Source organism: Talpa europaea (assembly GCF_964194135.1).
Source record: "Talpa europaea genome assembly, chromosome: 11".
Lineage (NCBI taxonomy): Eukaryota > Metazoa > Chordata > Mammalia > Eulipotyphla > Talpidae > Talpa > Talpa europaea.
The window spans coordinates 47,140,318-47,162,750 of NC_140078.1; the positions used below are offsets into that span (position 1 = coordinate 47,140,318).

General features: G+C 39.4%; 1 protein-coding gene across 1 annotated transcript in view; it reads right to left on the minus strand.

Moving 5' to 3' along the window:
- The window catches only part of ABCA13 (ATP binding cassette subfamily A member 13), a gene marked incomplete at its 5' end in the record, with an annotated part of 529,302 nt that overhangs the window by 99,903 nt on the left and 406,966 nt on the right, over positions 1-22,433 (minus strand). The window contains 3 exons of the mRNA XM_084247732.1: positions 14,511-14,626; positions 18,551-18,728; positions 20,115-20,169. Of these exons, the coding sequence (XP_084103858.1) occupies positions 14,511-14,626; positions 18,551-18,728; positions 20,115-20,169 (349 nt within the window). The remainder of the gene's footprint in view (positions 1-14,510; positions 14,627-18,550; positions 18,729-20,114; positions 20,170-22,433) is intronic.

A 22,433-nucleotide genomic window follows, 5' to 3' on the forward strand; every position in this document is an offset into this window, starting at 1 on the left:
CTAGTGCATCCTGGGGGTGGATGCTGTGTGCCGCTTGTAGCCGAGACTACAGCCAGAGAAGGCCAGGAAGCCTAACGGCTCCTGGCATGTTGCGATAGATGTCGTGAGTGATTCCCCTCCCTCATATGAGCAGTGCCTTCGGCAGCAGATTTGGTGGCTCATCTGCTGCTACCAATAATTGTCTTTTGCACTAGGTTGGTGCTCTGCCTGGACTTATTTGTGTTCTGTTGTATTTTGTTATATTGTATTTTGTTACATTTGATGAATTTGCTTTTGTGGGCCATGGCTGCATTGTTTGTTTGCTTACTTAGAAAATTGTATATATATGTATAGACTGTATGGCAGAAAACCCTGAGGGGGTGGACTGTAGGGTAAAGAAAATATCAGGCTTTTCTGCCCTTCTGCCATCAGGATAGATGATGGATCCTTGTCCTGAATGCATGCCTGATGGCAGGCACCTGGAATAGGGTGTGGGTATAAGTAGACGGGATTCAGCTGAGCTAAGACTGTGCTTTTAAGGGCAGCCTCACGGGGACGCCAGCAGCAGCAGTAGAAGCCAAAGCAGCAGCCGAAAGAGAAGCTGATGAGAGAAGCAAAGAAGCAGAAGAAAAGAATGCCAGGGAGCCCAGATAGAGTGAGGACTTGCTGGGGGCTGGGAGGCCTGCCAGTCTCCCGGCCCCCCAGCACCCCTGCCTGCCATATGCCTGGTGAACCCCAATAAAAGACCTGCAAAAAACCATTGAGGACTCTGACTCCTCCTTTACCTGGTCTGCATGGGATCAGAAAACCTGCACTGTGGTCCATTTCCTGACTCTACACTGGGCCATGGAAACACTGCTGCTATGGGATCCAGTTCCTCATCCCCTCCAACAAACTCTATCAAAAATTGCTGGCAGAAACCTTTAGCTCAGTGGGAAAGGTGAGGCTCTTCACTCCAAACCTTGGCTTTCCGAATGAAGACTGCTGGGGCTAAGGCTGGAGGAGTGCTACCATGTGGACTTAAAAAAGAGGCTGGCCAATCCTTTTTCTCCACATGGTGTTCCAAGATACCATTTCTGTTAGGCTCCCACTTCTGCAGACAGACGGCTTCATTTACACCTACAGCTCCTGGTATACTCTGGCCTCTGCTCAGCTGAAGCTATCTGGGTAGCACAGGTTACAGCTGAACATGTGCCAGCCTGTACATTTTTCTCTCTCTAAGCTCCCCCTTTTCTTGCTCTCTATATAAATAAATCATTTTATTGTAGTTTCTTTCTGTGTGCATTGCACTCTAAAGTGTGTGTTTTACGACTCACCAACTACATCATCCCTGATCAATCAAACCCAAAGTTTGCCCTGTTTCACAATGACATCAAGTTCTATGGAAACACCATAACATAAATAAAATGAAGACATGTTTTCTTCTTTCTGTGTCTATACCCTAGAGCAAGTTTCATTAATGGCCAGCTTTCTTCAGTTCTTTCCTGCCATATTACCACAGCACATCATTGAAGGAAGCAGCACTTTATTATGACTCCAAATTTTAGTAGAAAAGACACTTTAAATCACAGCCTTTCTCATCATACTCCCATACCCCACATACTCTCCCCACACTCAAGGTAAACTTGTCACTGCTTCCTTAGAGTGACTTAGTGGTTTCACCCAGAAATACTTCACTACCTCCTAAATGCCTGGGGTTTTCTTAATTTGTTAACTAGCTCTGAAAAGTACGAGATACTAAGCTCTCGAGAAAACTGTTAGTACAGTTAGTACAGTTCCCTTTCCATATATAGTATCTATAATAACAGCAGAATGTGTCACTGTGTCAAAAGATACATTCTTATTCTCAGACAATATAATACATGTGAATATTATACATAAACATGTAGCATCTTGGAAACTCAATAACATTCTGCCTTATCATGTATACATGAAAAAAAGTGTGCACAGTGATAGTTTTAAAATAATTGTTTTTACAAAGAGAAACCCTACCGACTGGGAGAAAAATTTTGCACACAACACTAATGATAAAGGACTGATCACAAAAATCTACAAAGAGCTGATGAGACTCAACAAAAACAAAACAAACTACACATTACAGTCAAAAAATGGGCAGAAGAACTAAAAAACTTTTCTGAAGAGGAAATGCAAATGGCCAAAAGGCATATAAAAAAAAGTTCAACATCAGTTGTAATCAGGGAAATGCAAATCAAAACTACAATGAGATACCATCTTATATCAGTGAGAATGGCACATATTAAAAAAAAAACTACCAACAACAAATGTTGGCGAGGTTGTGGAGAAAAAGGAACTCTCCTGCACTGCTGTTGGGAGTGAAAACTGATCCAACCACTATAGAGAGCTGTGTGGAGATATCTTGACCTACTAAACATAGAGCTTCCATATGATCCAGCAATTCCACTCCTAGGTGTTTACCCAAATGACACAGAAACAGTAATTCCAAAGGGCACCTGCATGCCTATGTTTATAGCAGCACTATTTACAATAGCTAAGCTATGGAAACAACCCAAATGCCCAAAAATAGATGACTGTATCAAGAAGATGTGGTACATATACACAATGGAATAATACTCAGCAATCAAAAAAGTTAATCACATACAATTTGCAGCAACATGGATGGAGCTAGAAGGGATCATGCTCAGCGAAATAAGTCAGAAAGAAAAAGAAAAATACCGGATGGTCTCACTCATAGCAGGAATTCAGAAAACTTAAATAAGAGACCAGGAAAAAGACTAATCAATACAAACTAAAAATCAAAATCAACAAGCAACTATAAAACAGAGACACACTATGGGGTTGGGGGGGGGAGAGGGGCGGGGAGAGGAAGGACTAGAGTCAAAATAAGGGGGGGTGCAATTGTATGGGGAATATAACCACAATGAAAATGCATACATTGTGCAAAGATGAAAAATGATGTAAGAATTATATAAAATAAAATATTAAAAAATAAAATAATTGTTTTTAAACAGTTGTTAGACTGAATAATTAAATTTTCCTTAAAATTTAAAAAAAAAATTAAGCTAAATAAATTACCAAGGAGATAAATCATGACTTCTAGGTGCTTTAAGTTGTCAACAGCTATGTGTGAAAGAAACATCTACAGAGAAGACTCACACCCCCTGCCAACATGTTCTTGTAAACCACACACCCACTCCTTCTCCTTTACTATTCCTTTAGGGGAGTAGAGGGATGTAGATCAAGGCTACTTTCCTTATATAACTATTTTGACAAGTAAATGAAACAACAGTGCTCAAATTACTTTTTATTGTATTAATAAGAAAATTAGTAGCACTTTATTAATGATTTGGGGACAACTATAATTGCTGTAAACTTTTTTCTAGGGGAAAACTAAAAATCTAACTTAAGACTATAAACCCAAAGTCTGTATTCTGGAACAATTCATAAGTAGTTTTTTTTTTTTTTTCCCTATGTGCTAATCCTATGAATAGTTGAAGATAATAATTTGGATCTCCTTAAATCCCCTCTAAAAAAAGACTATGTTTTCTCAATTCTCTATAAGATATGGTATCCAACACTGTTACATTTTGCTTTGTGCAGACTCTACCCACAACATGGTGGAATAAATAAACTGGACTCCCCTCTCCCTTGAAAACAATATTGAGAAAGACTGACATGTGTTCCTAGGAAAATCCAGATGCTTCTAACCAGCTATATAGACCCAGGCCATTCTCAGAGAGCTCAACAAATAAGGTTGGTGGCTGCTGAGGCAAAAGGATAGGAGGAGAAAAAGGGGACCATGTCTGGGCTGAGGGTAGACTTCCATGCCAAGGGAAACACAGGACATTGTGAAATTTCTTGGAGGAATTTTCCTCACACAAGTGTGGGCCTGGACCCAACACAGGATAGTGGGAACTCAGCAGACTATGACCATGGAAACTGGGAAACCAAAAATTGGGGCAGTGTGCCCACTAAAATCTTCCACCTCTCCCTCATGACAGATGAGATCAAAGAAAAGCCAGGTGGAGACACGCCAGACTCCACAATAAGTGAGACCAGAAAGCGAGATTTTAGAGCAAACTCACAAATCCTCTCAGGAGGAAAACCAAGGGTGCCTCAACTTCCCAGTCCTGGAACAGAAGCAGCTGAGGCAAGAGTGGAGCAGCCACAGCCATTTTGGTCAGCCATAGTGTTATGTAGACACATGTTCCCGCTACACACACACTGCCTTTGAGCCAAGAGCAAATTATTCCCAGAGTGTGAGCCTAGAGACCTGGATATTTCCCTTCACACTGGGACACCTAAGCTTCATAGATCACAACTCTCAGAAGGAAAGAACAGTGGGAAGGTGGGAAGGTGGGAAGTGAAGCTAACCTAAGCACAGAATGCAGCTTACTATAGAACATACTAAGAGGCAGAGGTGACTAACGTCACTCCTGAAACCAAGATCAAGTATTAAAGCCTTAGACACCCCTCCTATGTTCACTCCGCATGAAGGTAAACTAAGAAAAGGATGAAGATAACCCCCCAGTACCCCCTATCACATATATATGCACAAATAGCTATATAATAAGGCAATGCACATGCCCAGGAAGCAAGGAACATCTCAACACAATATGGAAAAACAAAATGAAAAGGAAAGAAGTCCTGGGACAAATGTCAAATTGCAAATAGAGAAACTATTAGACAATAATTTTAAAACAAAAGTATTAAAAAGGTTAAATAAAATATTGAAAGTTCAATCAAAGGCAGATATAAGATCTCAGAAAGGAGATTTAGAAATAGAGTTCTTCGCTAAGAGAATGAATACATAAAAAATCAAAGAAAAGAGATTCTGAATGAAATACAGACAAACTTAGAAAGTGCATTAAATAGAATAAAAATGGCCAAAGAAACAATTTCAGCAGTAGAAGACTCAAATGAGCAAATTACCTATTTGGAAGAAGAGTGAGTCAAGACAGAGGAAAAATAATGAAACTCTATGAGAAATATTAGACTCAATTAGAAGAGGAAACCTATGAATGATCAGACTCCCAGAAGGGGAACAAAATGAAATAGGAGTAAAAGCCTTATTAAAAAAAATGATAAATGAGAACTTCCCAAACCTACAGAACAAATTAAATATGGAAGTTTAGCAACTACCCAGAGACATCATTGTCACACTATCAAAAATCAAAGACAAAAAAAAATTGCAGGAAGCAAGGGAAAAAAATACATGTATAAGGATTCCCAAATTAAGATTTCCCTCAGATTTCAATCCAAACACTCTCCAGGCAAGAAGAGGGTAGAAGGAAGTATCACAATCCTAAAAAATAAAAAAAAAACAAACACAAGAACTGTTAGCTAAGAATTCTCTATACTGCACAATTATCATTTAAGTATGAAGTTTTCTCAGACAAACAAAACTAATGGAGTTTGCCATCACCAGACCCACTCTTCAAGTAATATTAAAAAGAATTCTTCTATAGGAAAAGTGAAGCACAAACTCCTTAGCAAAATGACAAGAGCAATGTATTACGAGTACCAAAAGCAAGAATACTATGAGTTAACAACATCAAATGTGAAGTGTGTGTGTGGGGGGTGGGTGGGGGGGGCAAATTTGTGGCACTAAAATGTTAGATGTCAAAGAGAAGACACCAGATCATAAAGGAACTAAAACTTAGGAATTTAAGTAAAACCCCCATGGTAGCCATCAACAAAACATCCAGAATAGACAAATGAAGAAGGCAAGAAATTGAAATGCTAAGGAAAGCCATTCAGAAAGAATAAAGAGAAACAAAGAGAAAAAGAAACAACAGAAAAATAAAACAATCAAAGATCAAAAACAAAATAACGAAATGAACAGGATGAATAATCATCCTAAATGTAAATGGTCTTTATCAATAAGAAGCCTAATCACAGGCTAACAATGTAGGTTAAAAAAAAAAATCCAGTCATGAATATTTTCATTACAAGAGACACATTTAAAACCAAGAGAGAGAGAGAGAGAGAGAAAAAAAAAAAAACACACACTAACTAAAATAACAGGCTGGAATAAGGTCATGCATCCCAATAACTCAGAGAGAAATCAGAAACTGATATTCTTATACCCAATCAGCTAGATTTTCAACAAGAAAAAGGTAATCAAGAACAAAGTTGGGCATGGTATAATGATCAAGAGAACAACTCACTATGAAGATATAAGTTTTATTAATATTTATACTGTTGTTGGAGACTTCATTATAACACTGACACAAAGGGATAGATCATCCATATAGAAAATTAACAAAGAAATAAATATCTTAAATGTAGTATTAGATTAGATGGATTTACTGGACATTTACACTGCCCCCCCACCCCCACAAGCTATGAGTACATTTTCTTCTCCAATGTACAAGGGGCATTTTCAATAATATATCACATACTAGGACATAAAACAAGCCTGAGAAAATACACAAAAATAGAAAATATACCATACATCTTCACAAACCATAATACTATAAGCTAGAAATTAAAACATTGAAGGAATACTGGAACAAGCCATTGTATGTGGAGAATAAATAAAATGTTTTAGAACAACTTTTGGGTCAACAAAGAAATCAAAGAAGAGATAAAAAATATCTACAACAATGGAGAAACAAGCCACCAGGTGCTATGGGAAGCTTTAAAGCAACACTGCATGAGAAATTCATTGCAATACAGGCCCACATAAAAATACAAACAAACAAAAAAAATCAATTTAACAATGTAACTCTGCTGTTAAAGAAACTAGAAAAAGGGCAACAAAATAATCCAAAAACCAATAGAAGTCTATAACTAATAAAAATTAGAGCAGAAATAAAAGAAATAGAAAAAGACAGTCAAAATAACCCAGTGAAACCAAGAATTGATTCTTCGAACAAATGAACAAAATTGAAAAGAAAACCCAAATTAGTGGAATCACAAAGGAAAGAAGAGAAATTATAACAAATATTGAAGAAATTCACAGGATTATCAGAACCTTTATAAAAGCCTCTATGCAAACATTTGGACAACCTGGAAGAAACAGGCAAGTTCCTAGTTTCAATCAACCTTTCAAGATTGAACCAGGATGAAATTTAGCTTAAACAGTCCAATCAAAAATACATAATTTAAAAGAATAAAAAGCTTCCCTAAGAACAAAAGCCTAAGACCAGATAGTTTCACCAATGAGTCTACCAAATCTATACAGAAGATCTAATACTTCCCTACTCACACTCTCCAAAAGTATTGAAGAAGGAAGATATCTCCCCAATACATTTTAAGAGGCAACATTACCCTGACCCAAAACCAAAGATGGTACAAAATAGCAAAGTATAGATCAATATCTCTAATGAGTGTGATGTAAAAATTCTCAACAAAATCCTTGCAAACCAAATACAGCAAATATCGAGAGAATCATCCACCATGATCAAATAGGCTTGACAAACTCACAGCCAATAACATACTCAGTGGTGAAAACCTGAAAACATTCCCACTAAAATCAGGAAAAAGACAGGGATGTCCACTACCACTGCTGTTATTCAACACAGTCCTGGAAGTCCTACCTGAAGCAATAAGGCAAAAAAAACCCAAAAAACAGAAAACAAAACAAAAAACAAAACCAAACATGAAAAGAATGCAAATTGGAAAAGAACTGAAATTGTCACTAGTCACAGATGACATCCTAATATATTTTGAGAAACCAAAAGACTCTACAAAAAACTTCTAGAAATTATAAATAAATACAGTAAGGTGGCAGGATATAAAATCAACATGCAAAAATCAGTGTCATTTCTATATGCAAAAATGTATCAGGAAAAAAGGGAAATAAAGAATACAGTTGCATTTTACAATCATGTCAAAAGAATTAAATATTTGGGAATAAACTTAACAAAGAAGGTGAAGGACCTATATAATGAAAACTATAAAACTCTATTAGAGGAAATAAGTCACAAATAAATGGAAAGATATCCCACGCTCATGGGTAGGAAGAATTAACATCATTAAAATAGCCATACTACCCAAAGCAATTTACAGATTTAATACAATCCATATTAAAACACTAATGACATTATTATCAAATTTACATGGTACCACAAAAGGCCCTAAATAGCTAAAACAATATTGAAAGAAAAGAAGAAATATGGAGGCATCACACACCTCCTTATTTCAAACTACATTACACAGCAACAGTAATCAAAATAGTTTGGACTTCTCTCTCCTTTTCCCTTTTGGCTCTTTTTATTTCTGTATCTTCCATAGTACTGACCCTTTCTTCCATTTCATCGATTCTGTTTTCATTGCTTTTCCCAGAGTTCTTTATCTCCTCTAGTAATCTTTTTATCACCTGAGTTTCTTTTCTTTCCTTTCTTAAGGTCTCAATTTCATTCTTCAGTTCAGTGATTATTTGTCTCAAATCATTTTTTTTTCCTTTTTGTTTTCTTTCTGCTTTTTAATCAGGATGATTATTAATTCTCTGATAGGCCAAGAAGTTCTTCCATCTCATTGTTGAGCTCCAGTGACTGTATTTCTTTTTGTGATGTGTCCTCCTGCTGGCTTGCTTGGTTATTTATATTTTTTCTTCTCCCTGTTGTTTGCTTTCTAATTAGTTCTATGCGTTGGGACATTGTGCCACTGGTGTTTGCGGGCATCTCTCTGGAGTGCTCCTTTAGGGGTGTCGGAAACTGATTACCAGACTGAGACCAGCACTGGTAGGCCAAAACTCCACCAGGGTGCTGATGCTATGTTGCTGGGCTCTGTCCCTTAAAGTTCCCTCCCTCTGTATTTACTCAGTTCCAACAGGGAGTCAGCTAGTTGGTGATTTTGTTCTGGTCACGAGGTGGCTCCAGAGACCCATACTTGCTGACCTGTGCTTTTTCCCAGTGGTTCTGAGTAGAGAGAAGGGGGGTGGAGGGGAGCACCTCAACACAGGGGCTATTATTCAAGCTGGGTGCTCTGTCTGCCCCGTGTTCACCTGGTGTTGTGCCCGCAGCTGTATGGATCCCACACCCTGAATTCTGCACTCTAGGTCTCAGTTTCAGGGCTATCAGATCCAAAATGCTGGCTGTCACCCTGTGTAGTGCCCGCTGCTACGGCTGGTCCCACAGTCTGGATCCTGCCCCTGGCTCTCAGTTCCAGGATGGGGTCTTGCTCCATGCCTTATTTCCCTCTTTACCCAGGTTTGTGTGGCCCACCCTATCTCAGCGCCTGAGGGTGTTTTTGGGATCCTTGGTTTCCAAGTAGGTGTTGGTGATTTTTTTTCTGGTCACTACGTGGCACCAGAGATCTTTCCTAGTGTCCTTCAGGAACTGTATTTTTACCCCGTGGGTCCAGGGGTACAGAGTGGGAGTGGCGTGGAGAGCCTCAAGGGCGTGGGGGTGCTGTGTCTGCCCTGTGTCCCACCATTGTGGGGATCCCGCTCCCCGAATTTCGTGCCCCAGGTCTCAGTTCCAAAGCCCTGCTGTAGCCCAGTTCAGTGTCTGCAGACAGACACTGGGCAGTTTGCTCTCCGCTTCCATGTTTGGGCATCTGGTTTTTGATTACTCAGTGAGGGACATTCACCTCAATGAGGGGTCCCGCGTGTCTCCCCACAAGCCTAGGTCGCAGGAGCGGGGACCAGGGCAGCCGCAATCCGCATATGCTTTTCCAGCATGCTGCTTTTCCGCACAAGCTTACCTGCTGGACTTGGGCTTTTTGTAGGTCTCCTGGGAGTCTTTGTTTTTCTCTAATGGTGCCTGGAGCCATTTGCTCACCTCTGGGGTGATTCCTGCAGGATTCTCTACAGTTCCAGTTCACAGGGTGCAGTGGCTGAAATAGTTCCTTTCCACTCATAGTCCTGCTTGATGCGTAGTTTGTTCTTGTTGGTTGTTTTAGGTTGTTGTTTTTGTTTTTTGTTTTTTTTTCCTCCTTTCCGTTGGTCAGAGAGTGCTGACTTTGTGGGTGGGGAAGGGGAACAGGGTTCTGAGCTTTCCTCCCTTCTAGACCTCTTTTATGGCAACTTTCTTCTTTGGGCAGTTTGCCAGAGTCTCCCATTTATCTTCCATGCCCCTGTTCTCACAGAGACCTGCCGCTTTTCCTCCCTATTAACTTTTTTTTATGGGAGGTCTTACACCATTTCCTCACCACCATGTTGATCCAACTTCCAGTAATCAAAATAGTTTGGTACTGGCACAAAATAGAAACTCATACCAATGGAACAGAATTTAAATCCCAGGGGGCAAAGGACCTCAATTGACACTTCTCTAAAGAAGACATTCAGATAGCCTATAGACATATGAAAAAATGTCAACATTACTTATTATAAGATAAATGCAAATCCAAACCACACTAAGATACCATTTCACCCCTTTGAGCATGGCCCATATTAAAAAGAATGGAATTAATAAATGCCAGTGAGGATGTGGTGAAAAAGTAATTTTCATCTACTGTTGGTGGGAGAAAGCTTGTACAGCCCCTGTAGAAAACTGGATTCCCCAGCTCCCCCTTGTTCTAGGGATAGTGTCATGGCACCCAGAGTTCCTGCTGTTCAAACTAAAATGCAGCCAGGCAGGGGGCCTCTCACGAGAACAAAGGTCTTGGTATGAGGATATCTGCTGAAAACAGCAGGCAGATATTATGGCCAGATTACCATAACCTGCTAGACTACCTTTACAGGAAGTTAAGTGTAAACAGGGACTAGAGATAGGATGTTTTAATCAGCAGCAACAATGGTGCCCTCCAGGCAAGAACTCCTATTCACTCCCCATGATTTTGTGCCAGACAATTATGCATTTCCAATCCACATGCCCACCATGCATGTTCCTCCACACATTCTTCCATGTACTTGCCCATCTTCCCTGAATCTGATACCCAATAAATGTGAGACTGGCCCAAGGAAATAGGCCCTCCTTCTCTAGAGGTGCAAGCCCCTTTAAGTCACTATCTCTCTGCTTAGACTTTGAGTTGTCTTTCCTTTGTCTAGTGCTGCTCCCAATGCTGCCACCCCACAAGGTGACAGAAAATGGTATAGAGAATTCTCAAAAAAATAAAAATGGAAACTCCATTTGATCTAGCAATATCACTATTAGATATTTGTCCCAATAACATGAAAAATCTAATATGAAAATATCTACACCTATATATACTGCAACATTTTTTACAATTGCCAAATCATGGAACCAAAATACCCTTCAACAGATAAAGCAACAGAACAACTGTGGAGCATATATTCAATGAAATATTACATAGCTGTGAAGAAAGATGAAAAGAGTGGGATTTGGTACAAAATGGATGGAACTTGGGGTAATTATTTTGAGTGAAATCAGTCAAAAAGTAAAAGACAAGGGCTTCCCCGGTGGCACAGAGCGTTGAGCATAGTGCTGTGAAGCTGTTCACAGCCTCTGCAGTACGGGTTCAATTCCCGGCCAGCCATGGAGATTTCCACATGGCATGGCAGACCTGTCCTCTCTCACCCGCTGCTCCCCTCAGCAGTGTACTTTAGTCCTTCTGCCTGTTTTGCTCCCTGCTCTGTCTCTGATGAATCCTCTCACCCTCCTGCACCTCTGGCCTGTACCCCAGCTCTTGTATTAAAATGAATAAATCTTAAAAAAAAGTTAAAAAAAAAGTAAAAGACAAATTTCTTATGGTTCCATTCATCAGCAGAATAAAAATAACCCCCCCCATTAGATGCAAACAATAGAAGAATAATAAATATTTGAACTCAACAAAAAGAATGGTTACCAGAGGGAATAGAGGAAAGGGTAGAAAGGTTCGGGGACAGAGGTAGATGGCGTATGGATATGGATTTTTTGGTTGAGGGGAAATAAATACATTATTTTAGATTAGAAAATAAATAAAACAAAAGATCCAAAATCATTATAAAAGCAAAAAAGAAAATTGCAACATGATGGTTAGGGATGTTTGGGCAAGAGCACATCACCCAGGATCTGTTATGGTCAGTATGGCATAAAGAACAGTGAGAATGTAGCAGTGTGGCAGCCTCACTGTCCTGGATGGCATTTTTGTTCTGTTCTCTCAGGAGACTTTATTCACTTACCCATTTTCCAGTTTCCTCAGATTCTAAACTGTTAAGTGACCCCGTTTAGAGTTATTAGGCATCAGCTTATTCTGGGATTCAGTCTTCCTGAGATTGGTTTTGGGCTCCCTGTACCTCAGGTCACTGTGAGGAAGGGCAGTGAGCTGAGGTTCTTGTCAGATTTGGTCCATGGGATCAGAAGTTCCACAGGGTCTCAAAGTTGTATGAACACTGGTCTCTCATGAAGGAAGAATGACAGTTCATTTATTTTTTTTTATTTTAACATTTATCATTTTTTACATTTTTTAGACAATGTTTGCTGCCCCCCACCCCCTCAGATTGAGTCTCTATAGAATTTCCTTCCCCAAGGCACCCATGCACCATCACCACAGTCCCCTGTGCTCCTCCCTCCCTCCCTCTCACGCCTCCTCCCGTGCAGTATGTCTCTGGTTTATAATTGTCTGTTTTCACTTTATTGTGTTTTGTACTGTTATTATTTTTTTACACTGATGTTTTATTTGGTTCCCCTATATTCCTGTTATAAGTGAAACCATCTGATATTTTTCTTTTTCCTTCTGGCTTATTTCACTGAGCATGATTCCTTCTAGCTCCATCCACATTGCTGTGAATAGCATGAGTTTATCTTTTTGATTGCTGAATAATATTCCATTGTGTATATACACTACATCTTCTTGATCCAGTCATCTATTTTTGGGCATTTGGGTGTCTGGAGGTTCCTCAGTCTACTAAAAATGGAGCTACCATATGATATAGCAATTCCACTACTAGGGATCTACCCAAAGGACACAAAAACAGTAATTCAAAGGAGAACCCGTACGCCTATGTTTATTGCAGAACTATTTATAATAGATAAAACCTGGAAAGAATGACAGTTTAAATCTGAACTCATAATGGCCCATCAGATGTCGACATGTGATTCTGACCTGTCTCCTTTTGCTTCTACTTCACTGGAATTAGCTTGACCTCCAATATATCTGAATTCTCTCAACAGCAGTCTCAGTCCCTCATCTGAGGTGTGGCACGCCTATTGACATATAAATGGTGCTTTAACAGACCTGTGAATATCCTGAAATTCTTTGAAAAATGCTGTAGTTGTGCATGCAGAGAGAATTCTTAGCTTAAAGCAAACTTTTCAAAAGGATCATAAGCCAAACAAGGTTAAGGAAGACTCCAGTTAAAAAGACAATAAGGAGTTTCTTGATTTATTTCTAAGCTTCTAAGATTTATTTACTTTAAGCTAAGTAATCCGCTCTCCTAAATTAAAAAAAAAAAACAAAACAACTTATACTAAAATCTACCTACTCATACTATTAGGAATCTTGACAGCACTATCCATTCAACTGGATTAATAAACTGAAATGAGATCATTTCCTTGAACTAGAAAGACACATACATAAATCTATGTATGAAGGCACCTAAATTTCCAATTGAGTATAATGAATATGTCTACTATAAGCATTTTTATAGCATATGCCATAAGATCTTCTAAATACTAAAATTATTTGTATTATAACAATATGGCTAAAATTAAACTAATGGGAAATTTTGCCAGTCATTATATGAGATTTATATGAATTACCTAATTTCATCTTTACTGCAACAGAATTGTAGTTTCACAGAGAAAGAGTAATAATTTCCAAGGACACAGATTTAGTGAGTGTCAATGTCGATATTCCTTCAAAGATTTACCTGTCCATCCTATATGTCTGTCTCTTTCTATCCACAATATGTTCGTTTAATGATATACTCTTGTTTATCTAAACTTTGTCTCAATAATTAAATGCCTTGATTCTCTGATATATTGTGATATTCACATAAATGTTTTTGTGATATATGGCTTAAATCAAACATAATGTTTTGTTTAAAAAATTTAGCCTTGAGTTATAATAATTTGTAAATTATTTTTCCTACTAATAGCTAGTATTTCTCACATACCTAACCTGTATACAGTAAGATGCATAGCATGTAAATATACATAATCACATATCCCTGATATCAAGTAGGTATAATTTTGTAACCAAAGCAATGATCTTGATTAATATTTATAAATGAGAAACCTGTAAAATGACTTTTCCACTTAAGCTATTTTTACTCTAAGAAAAAGTGATAGAAATTAGACATAATATTTCCAAATTACTAATATCACAAAGAGGGAAGAGTAGACTGACCACAGATCTTCACAACAAAATCAACACAAAGGTAGTTTTAGAACTCAATGGATTATGAGATTGAAGCCCCCATTAATATTAAAGTGAGAATAGACAGACTCCATTTCCAAACTGTAGCTGTTTGTCAAACAGCGTGGGGGTCTTTCTAAGACGGGCCAATGCCATCTTCATGGCAGCCAGGACAGGCCTCTCATCTCCAAGGGGCACTTACACCTGTTCAGGTCTGTTTGCTCAGTGTCCCTTGTAGAAACAACATAATTACTTGAAAAGAAAGAAAATCATGAAGCTGACAACAGGTTCAAAGCCATCCCGGGGGTTTTCTCTTTCAGAAAACAATCCATAATTCTGCAGCAATGTTTCTCATCACATACCCAAAAAGTGCCAGCAAGAGAGTCGTGGCTGCCAAATTCTCCCGGAAAGTGAAAGCTGTTAACTGGAAGGCAACAATAATGACGACACACAGGCTGACGGAAACCAAGTAAAAGACCTGAAAATTAGAAAGAAAAAGAGAAGTTTATGTACTTGTCCTCAAGTTTTCATTTTAGTTTCTATTTCAATACTCTTCCTATTTTGCACATAACATGTTTTAGAGCAGTGGAATTAGTCCTGGAGAGTCCTACATCCCAATTGTGTTCCCCAAGCTTGTTGACATCCCAAGATCTTAGAATGGGACTGTATTTGGAGATAGAGTCTTTAAAGAGGTAACTAAGGTGGGTCCTAATCCAATTTCACTGACTCCCTTGTAATAAAAGGAAATGAGGCCCTCCCTGGTGGCACAAGGGTTTAAGCACAGCACTGTGAAGCTATCTGCAGCCTCTGCAGCTACCCACATGGCACAGCAGACCTCTTCTGTCTCACTTATTTCCTTTTATTTTTTTTTTCCAAGCTTCTCCCCTCAGCAGCATATTTCAGTCAGTCTGCCTGTTCGTTCCCCACTCTGCCTCTGGTAAATCCTCTTACCTCCCGCACCTCTGGCCTGCACCCTAGTTCTTGTATGCATAAATAAATAAAGATTTGGAAAAAAAAATAAAAGGAAATGAGTACAGAGACATGCAAAGGGATGACCCTGTGAGGACAGAAAAAGGCAGCCCTATAGCCAAGGAGAGAGGTCTCTGAGAAGCCAGATTTGCCAACACCTTGATCTTGGACTTCCATTCTCTGGAAGTGTGAGAAAATAAATGCATAATGCTTAAGTCAACAGTGTGTGAAATTTTGTTACAAATTAATAGTCACCCCTATTCATGTCTTTCAGGAAGGGCTTCAACAAAGCCTGGTCTCTTCATGCTTAGCATTAAGGGTAGAACTCCTTACTCTGACTTATGGGCCCACCCTGACCTTCAAGCTCCCTGAGGCTGACAACAACCATGCTTTCCTTGGGGACACTCATACCAGTTCCCTCTTCCCTGAAACCTCTGATTGCAGAGATCTTCCCCAGTGACATCAAAGGCTAGTTGCTTATTCCTTTTCAGATCACAACTTAAATGTCACTTCTTCAGAGTCTTTCTTTGAACTCCTGATTTAAAGTTACCCTCCTTTGCTTTGTCCTTTGTCATTCTTGCAGTAAATTGAGTCACTGTAGGGGCCCAGACCTGAACATCCGGGTTCTTACCTGAAGTAGATACTGAATATTAGCCCAAGTTAAGTTTCAGGTTTCCTATTGTGACGATTAAACCCTGCCCCCTGCTTGCTCATTGTGGCTAGTATGTATTGGTGGTCTCTCCTTGTTCAAGATAACAAGACTCTCTTCTGAACCTATATAACACTGTACACATTCCTGAATAAATGAGACTAGCAATGATCCTGGCTTTGTCTCTACTCCTTGCATATCCCTGTCCTACCTAGCCCCTGCTTCCTCCCTCGGGTACCACCATTGATCTGCCTGGCTGGCCCGGACAAGTCACCAGCAATTGTACCTGTGTATTTATTTTTTTTGTTTTCTGCTTCCATCAGTAAGAATACAAGCTCTGGGCCTCCCCAGTGGTGCAGCAGGTTGAGCACCATGCTGTGAAGCTGCCCGCAGCCTCTGCAGCATGGTTTTGATTCCTGACCAGCCAGGGAGATTCCCACATGGTGCGGCAGACCTCTCCTGTTTTGCCTGCTGCTCCCCTAAGCAGTGTCTTTAGTCCATCTGCCTGTTGTGTTTTCTACTCTGTCTCTGGTGAATTCTCTCACCCTCCCACACCTCTGGTCTGTACCCCAGTTCTTGTATAAATAAATAAATCTTAAAAAAAAAAAAGAATACAAGCTCCAAGGGGAAATCACTTGTCTGGACCTCAGACACACCTTGACTCTCTGAAGACCCACACATATATCTATTAAATGGGTGATTAGGGCCTCCCCTGGTGGTGCAGTGGTTGAGAGCTGGGCTGCAAAGCTGCCCACAGTCTCTGCAGTGCCAGTTCAATCCCCGGCCTCCAGCGAGGGTCCCACATGGCTCGCAGACCTCTCCTGCTGCACACTGCTCCCCTTAGCAGTGTATTTCGTCACTCTGCCTATTCTGTTTCTGGCTCCGGTGAATTCTCTCACCCTCCCCACTTCTGACTGTAACCTAGTGCTTGTAAATAAATAATTCTTTAAAATAAATAAATAAATTTCAGAGGTATCATGCCTCTGAAATAATTTTTAAAAAATGGGTAATTAAATAAATAGAATAGAGAAGATAATTGGATGAAGATAGAGAAACAGTCAATCTAGGAAAAAATAATCTTCCCTACCCTTAAAAACCAAGGGTAAAGAGCTGTCCCTTGGAGCCAAAGAAATATGGGGCAATAAAGTAAGGATTATAGAGAAGAGGCAAGTTCTTAAGTTCTAAAGATTTTGTAACTCTCGGGTGACTTGGAAACTTGGCCCTCCCAAGCAAGTTCTTATTGGCTCTTAGAACATCCTTCTTCCTTTCTTCTGGAAAGGCTGTGGTCATTGCACATTAAGAAATGGCAGGCACGGTGGAAAGGAGCTCTCAGAGCTGTGTGTGGCAATTCTAGTGAAATTGAGCCATTTTTGTGGCTGTCAGTGCAACAGTAGCCCCACACCAGCTTGGTGTACAATCTTAGATAAGTCATCCACTCTCTCTTGTTCAAAAATGTCCTTCAGGAGGGAATGAGGAAAAGGTTTCTCAATCTTGGCTGAAACTCAGAAAATTACCTTGGGAGTAGTAAAATACACCTCCGGTGCCACTTAGACCTAATGAGTAATATCATGAAGGTCAGGCCCTAGAAACAGCACTGTTGATAGTGTCCATAGTGTCCTAGATGAATACCCCTATCTGGCAGATTTGGCAGAAACTCTGATTAGAATTAATGATCTCCTAAAAAGTTGCAGGGACTTAGATATCAGCCATACAAATTGTACTTAAAAAAATCAAGATCAAATTAGTAAACAGTATGTGAGATTGAGTGGTTTAATACACCAGACCCTTCAGTACACATAACCATGGCTTAGCACATGGTGTATGGCAATGCTGGGTAAATGCTCAGTCCTTCTCATCTTTCCACGGCCTATGTAAGATATTCTATGACAGGATGAGTCCTATTTCTTAGGCTAACAATATTGCTTTTCTAAAAAAGGAACAACTCTACATAACAATGAAAAACATTGGCCATTGAAGATGTGTGTTTTGATTCAAGATATGTGTCTTGGAGGTTAGTGGATAAATGATAAGGCATTGCTGTTGTCCTCAAAAGGACTGGAGACAGTGAAATGGATGGCTTCCACTGGAGAGCTGCATATAGAAACAGCACATATTAGGAAACAAGGTTTTGGGTAATGGGTAATTTTAGGCATGCAGATGGCAGATCATTTCTAATCATTTTTATCATCTCACCGTCTGCCCTCTTAAAATGAACATATTAAAGGTGATTATTTCCTTATGTTCCCAGTAAGAATCTTGGCATTTTTGTGCAGGCCCCTATTTCCCAGATATCTGTTTCCTTTTATAAAGCAATCCAAAATGACTGATGGTTATGGTAAAGATAACTTAGCTAATAAAATGATCCTTCTTTCGAGGATAGTCTGAGGGGGCTAGCATTTTCCCAGCACACACACAGATCTAAATACACACCATACACCAAACATGCCACACACAAAAATATACCACATCCTCCCACACCATATACTATAAACACAGAGCTAACATATACCACACACAACCTCCAACACCCAAAACCCACACAAAAAGACTATACATGCTATGTACACACACCATATATACCACACATACTCTATCACACACACAACACAACATACACCACACATGACTGACATTAGTACTATGCCACACACTCCAAACAAACACACATACAACTCAGAAAACACACCACCCCAAATACACAAACCACACCATACATACCACACATTACAGTCACACACTTGCACTTAAATAGGCCACCCCTGTAGTAGCACACCCCAATCCTACCATGTCATAAAGGAAGTTAGTGAACCAGTAGGTCTTGTAGCCAAGGCCACTTATGTGCTGCAATCTCTTGGCTCCAGTCACCCTGTCCCTCACCACGGAGCTACCAATGGATGCAGACAGGATAGAGAAGCCCAGTACAATGCAGAGGGCAACCCCACACTGGCGGATGCTCTCCAGGCTGTGAAGGAAGCAGAATAGCTTATCAGACACTAGGTATGTACATGGGCCTTCTTTCTGTTGGTAAGAATCAGTGATGAGAGCAATAGCAGTAAAAATGATTAAGAACTTTTGACTGGCAAGACATACAGGCTAAGGATGCAAACTCACTCACTAATTCTTCTCCATGCCTTTTGAGACATAAATTATTGTCCCCAGCTGATAGAAGGTATGATTTTAAAACAAAGTTTAGGGATATTTTGGCCAGACTGTTTCAAAGTCTACTATCAACCACTGTGTGTGACTCTCAACTAAAATGAAATACATGTGCAGAGTAATCCTTTCTCCTGTGGGGACGATCTGGCTATATAGCAACACCTGTGGGATGCAGGAGTTGGATATTAGCTGTGGTTCCACACACCACTGACTCATATCTGAATTTAGAATCTCAAAATACCAAAAATACATTGGAATAGATTGAGATGTTGTTACAATAATATACACTGTACAATTTCTTGGTCATTTTTTAATGTGGAGCGATACCAATATCTCTCAAGTCCCTCAATGTCCCTTTGAGGAGTGGCGAGCATACAGATGGGCTGGCTCATACCAAACCACCTAATATGCCCCACCAGCTTTTCTATCACATCTATGTTAACAACCAATGCCAAAAAGTTGACACCCAGAAATCTTGGGTCAGTGCAGAGGCCCTAAAAGTAAAATCTGGAAAATTGGCATGAATTTGGAGACTAGCTGCTGCATGCACTTCCTGTCACTGTAAGGATTTGCAGCGAGAAGATCCATTAACCAGACTGGTGTTTTCCAACTCAATTTGGTAGGTCATAGAAAATAAATAAACAAAATTACTTTTACTTACTATTAAATTTAAACTAAAAGTTTGTCAGCTGTATGACAGAGGAGGGATATAAGAAAAAGAACTAGAGAAGTGGATATTTTACCTGTTATAAAATATAGGAACCAAGACTTTGTTGTGTCATAAAGAACACTGATTTTATCAGCACCTGTGACTCCATCTTGACCATGAGGGAAGATCTGAGACATCTTCCAGGAGGAATTATATATATGCCTATGAATGCTGTGCTTAATATTTTAATCTGAAAGGTGTTTGGAAGATGTGGGGTCCTGTGAGTTTGGAGAAATCATCCCCCTAGAACAATTTCTTAGAAATACGGTTGTGTGATAGGTTCACCCATTTTAAAATCAGTCAACACACTTTCTCTTTGACATTCACACTTTATAAAGAAATGCCCAGACCTTGTGCCACTAACTACATATTTGGTATCACTCAGATAAAGTTGGAGGGCTGGGCTGCAAAGGAGGGTTCAAAATCACCCCTATATAAACCAAAAATTCCTTCCACAGTCAGGGTCACATTACTTCAACTCACATCTTGTCCTCATTCAGCAAGGCACCTCCATAGGGATGGCTGTAGAGGGTTATTCCTGTAAAAAAGAAACTGAAAAGTGATTCTGCTACCTTCATGGCAGGCAGATAGCCTGCCTCCAAACCACACAGACACTCAGCCTGTGGCATATCTCTTGTTTGTTTTTCCAGACCTTGGTTCATCAGCATATAAGAATGGTCAATTCCATTATGCAATTCAGTTTCTATTGAAATTATTGTATGTTGTCAAACATTACCAGCACGTAAAAAGTATGAACTATGTAGATACCCCCATGCTAGCATGTTATCACATTTTATTGTCTAATTCCTGTAAACATCCCTGTAGCCTGAGCAACGTAAAGTTAATATTTTACAGTGAGAAATCAGACTCAGGAAGGTCAAATAATAACACAAAAAAATATTATTGGATAGCAACCAAGTCAACACTAAAATATTCACCTACTGATAAAGCCAAGACAGAAAATGGAAACATTTCATTGGTCTAATTTTGGGGTTGTTTTGTTTTGCTTGCATTGATTTTTTAGGAGTGTGTGTTACTGCAATGTCAGTAGTCAACATGGAGAAATTGTTACCATTATATTAGTTAAGTGGATTTTATCATGGAGGTTGCTCATGACATCTCATGGTGTGCCATGCCCAACTAAGCAAGTTCTAGCCAATACTGTATCAAGAAGAACTACATAGCTGCAGACAAATGACTTGGGTTTCATTTTGTCAGCTGTGAGAGTGACTGATATTTCCTTTATGGATTTTATTGTTTCAGAGGTTTAGAGCTAAATGTGTGACTGTCATCACAATGAGCACAGCAGCTCCATTTCATGTGTCACTCCTGCATTTTTCTTCTTCTTGTGGCTCATTTAATTTAGGTTATCATCTGCGTTTTGTACTTTTTTTTTTTATGAGGGCACATTAAATCTTTACAGAAACACCATGGAGTGTAACTAAACTATACCTCTAAGACACAAATAACAGTATAAACTAATGTTACCTCAAAAAAATAAAAACTGGTTAAAAAAAGAGATGCACTTAACAGACTATAGTACTCAAAATTCACAAAATTTTTCCCACTTCTGCCCACCTGCCACCTTACTTTCTGCTCTCTCTAATTACACTAGTCTTTCTGGTCTTCATCATGGGAGTTCTTTCACAGCAAAGAAGGGAGGGGGTTATTTATTCAGCACATCACCCAGAAGAATTTCTTTGATTATAAATTAAAAATCCCAAATGTTCTATTCCAATATCCCAGTACATGTACTAAATGTCCATGGTTTGGTTTTCTAGATTCTGCATTTGATTTACTCATCTGTCATGAACAGAGTTTCAGGATTTATGCCCTTACCTGTCTTCTTTATAACATTTTTTCTTGTATCTGACTTCTAACCCCTCCTTACACTATCTGTCAGCTCCCACTCGTGTAGCTAAAGTGCTGACTCTGGCAGTGTTTCATGTGATGAGCAGGCCCAAATCAACCGAGCCTGTCAGGAGGGCAAGAAGCAGCATTAATGTGTCTTCAGTTTGCTAAATAATTGTCATAGAGCACAGGAAAAGGACTTGTTTTATAGTGTTGTGGAGGGAGAACTTAGTTCAATGAGTGACTTTCAAAAAATATTAAGAACATGACTAAAGGGTTGAAACTTTGGGCCAGCCTGACCTCTGGGGAGAAGAGAGAACTGGGAAACAAGTTCAATCACATAGTCAGTAATTTCTCAGTTATGCCTGGGTAATGAAGTCCCAATAAAAACTTTGGAAACTGAGGTCTTGGTGCAGCATCCATGCAAATGACTGTACCAGGATGTCAATATGCTCAGATTTCAGGAAAAGAGGGCATGGGACTCCATCCTCTGTGTGTCCCTTCACTTGGCTGGTCCTTCTGCTATGTGTCCTGTACCATAATATCGTAATTGTAAGTCCAGTGTTTTCTCGAGTTCTGTGAATCATTCTAGTAAATAGCTGAATATGATAGACATGAGACCCCTCAAAGTTATAGCCAGTCTGTTAGATGTGAGGGTAGACTGGGACACTTGAATTGTGGCTCGTTTCTGAAATGAAGGCAGTCTTATTGGGGTTCCCACCTTTGAATTTAACCACATCAACTCCACATTTTATCCATTCAGATGCATAAAATAAAACATCTTCCATATCTGAAGTATTTTTCTCATCTAGGATAAATATAGGTATGGTCTGGAATATCTTCTACCTAGTCCGCCATTCAGTCTTCTTAAACCTCCCTTGACTATCATGGATATTTGCTATACATCTCCCTCCCATGTCCTATAAGTGTGTTAAATCTAAAACAAAAGCC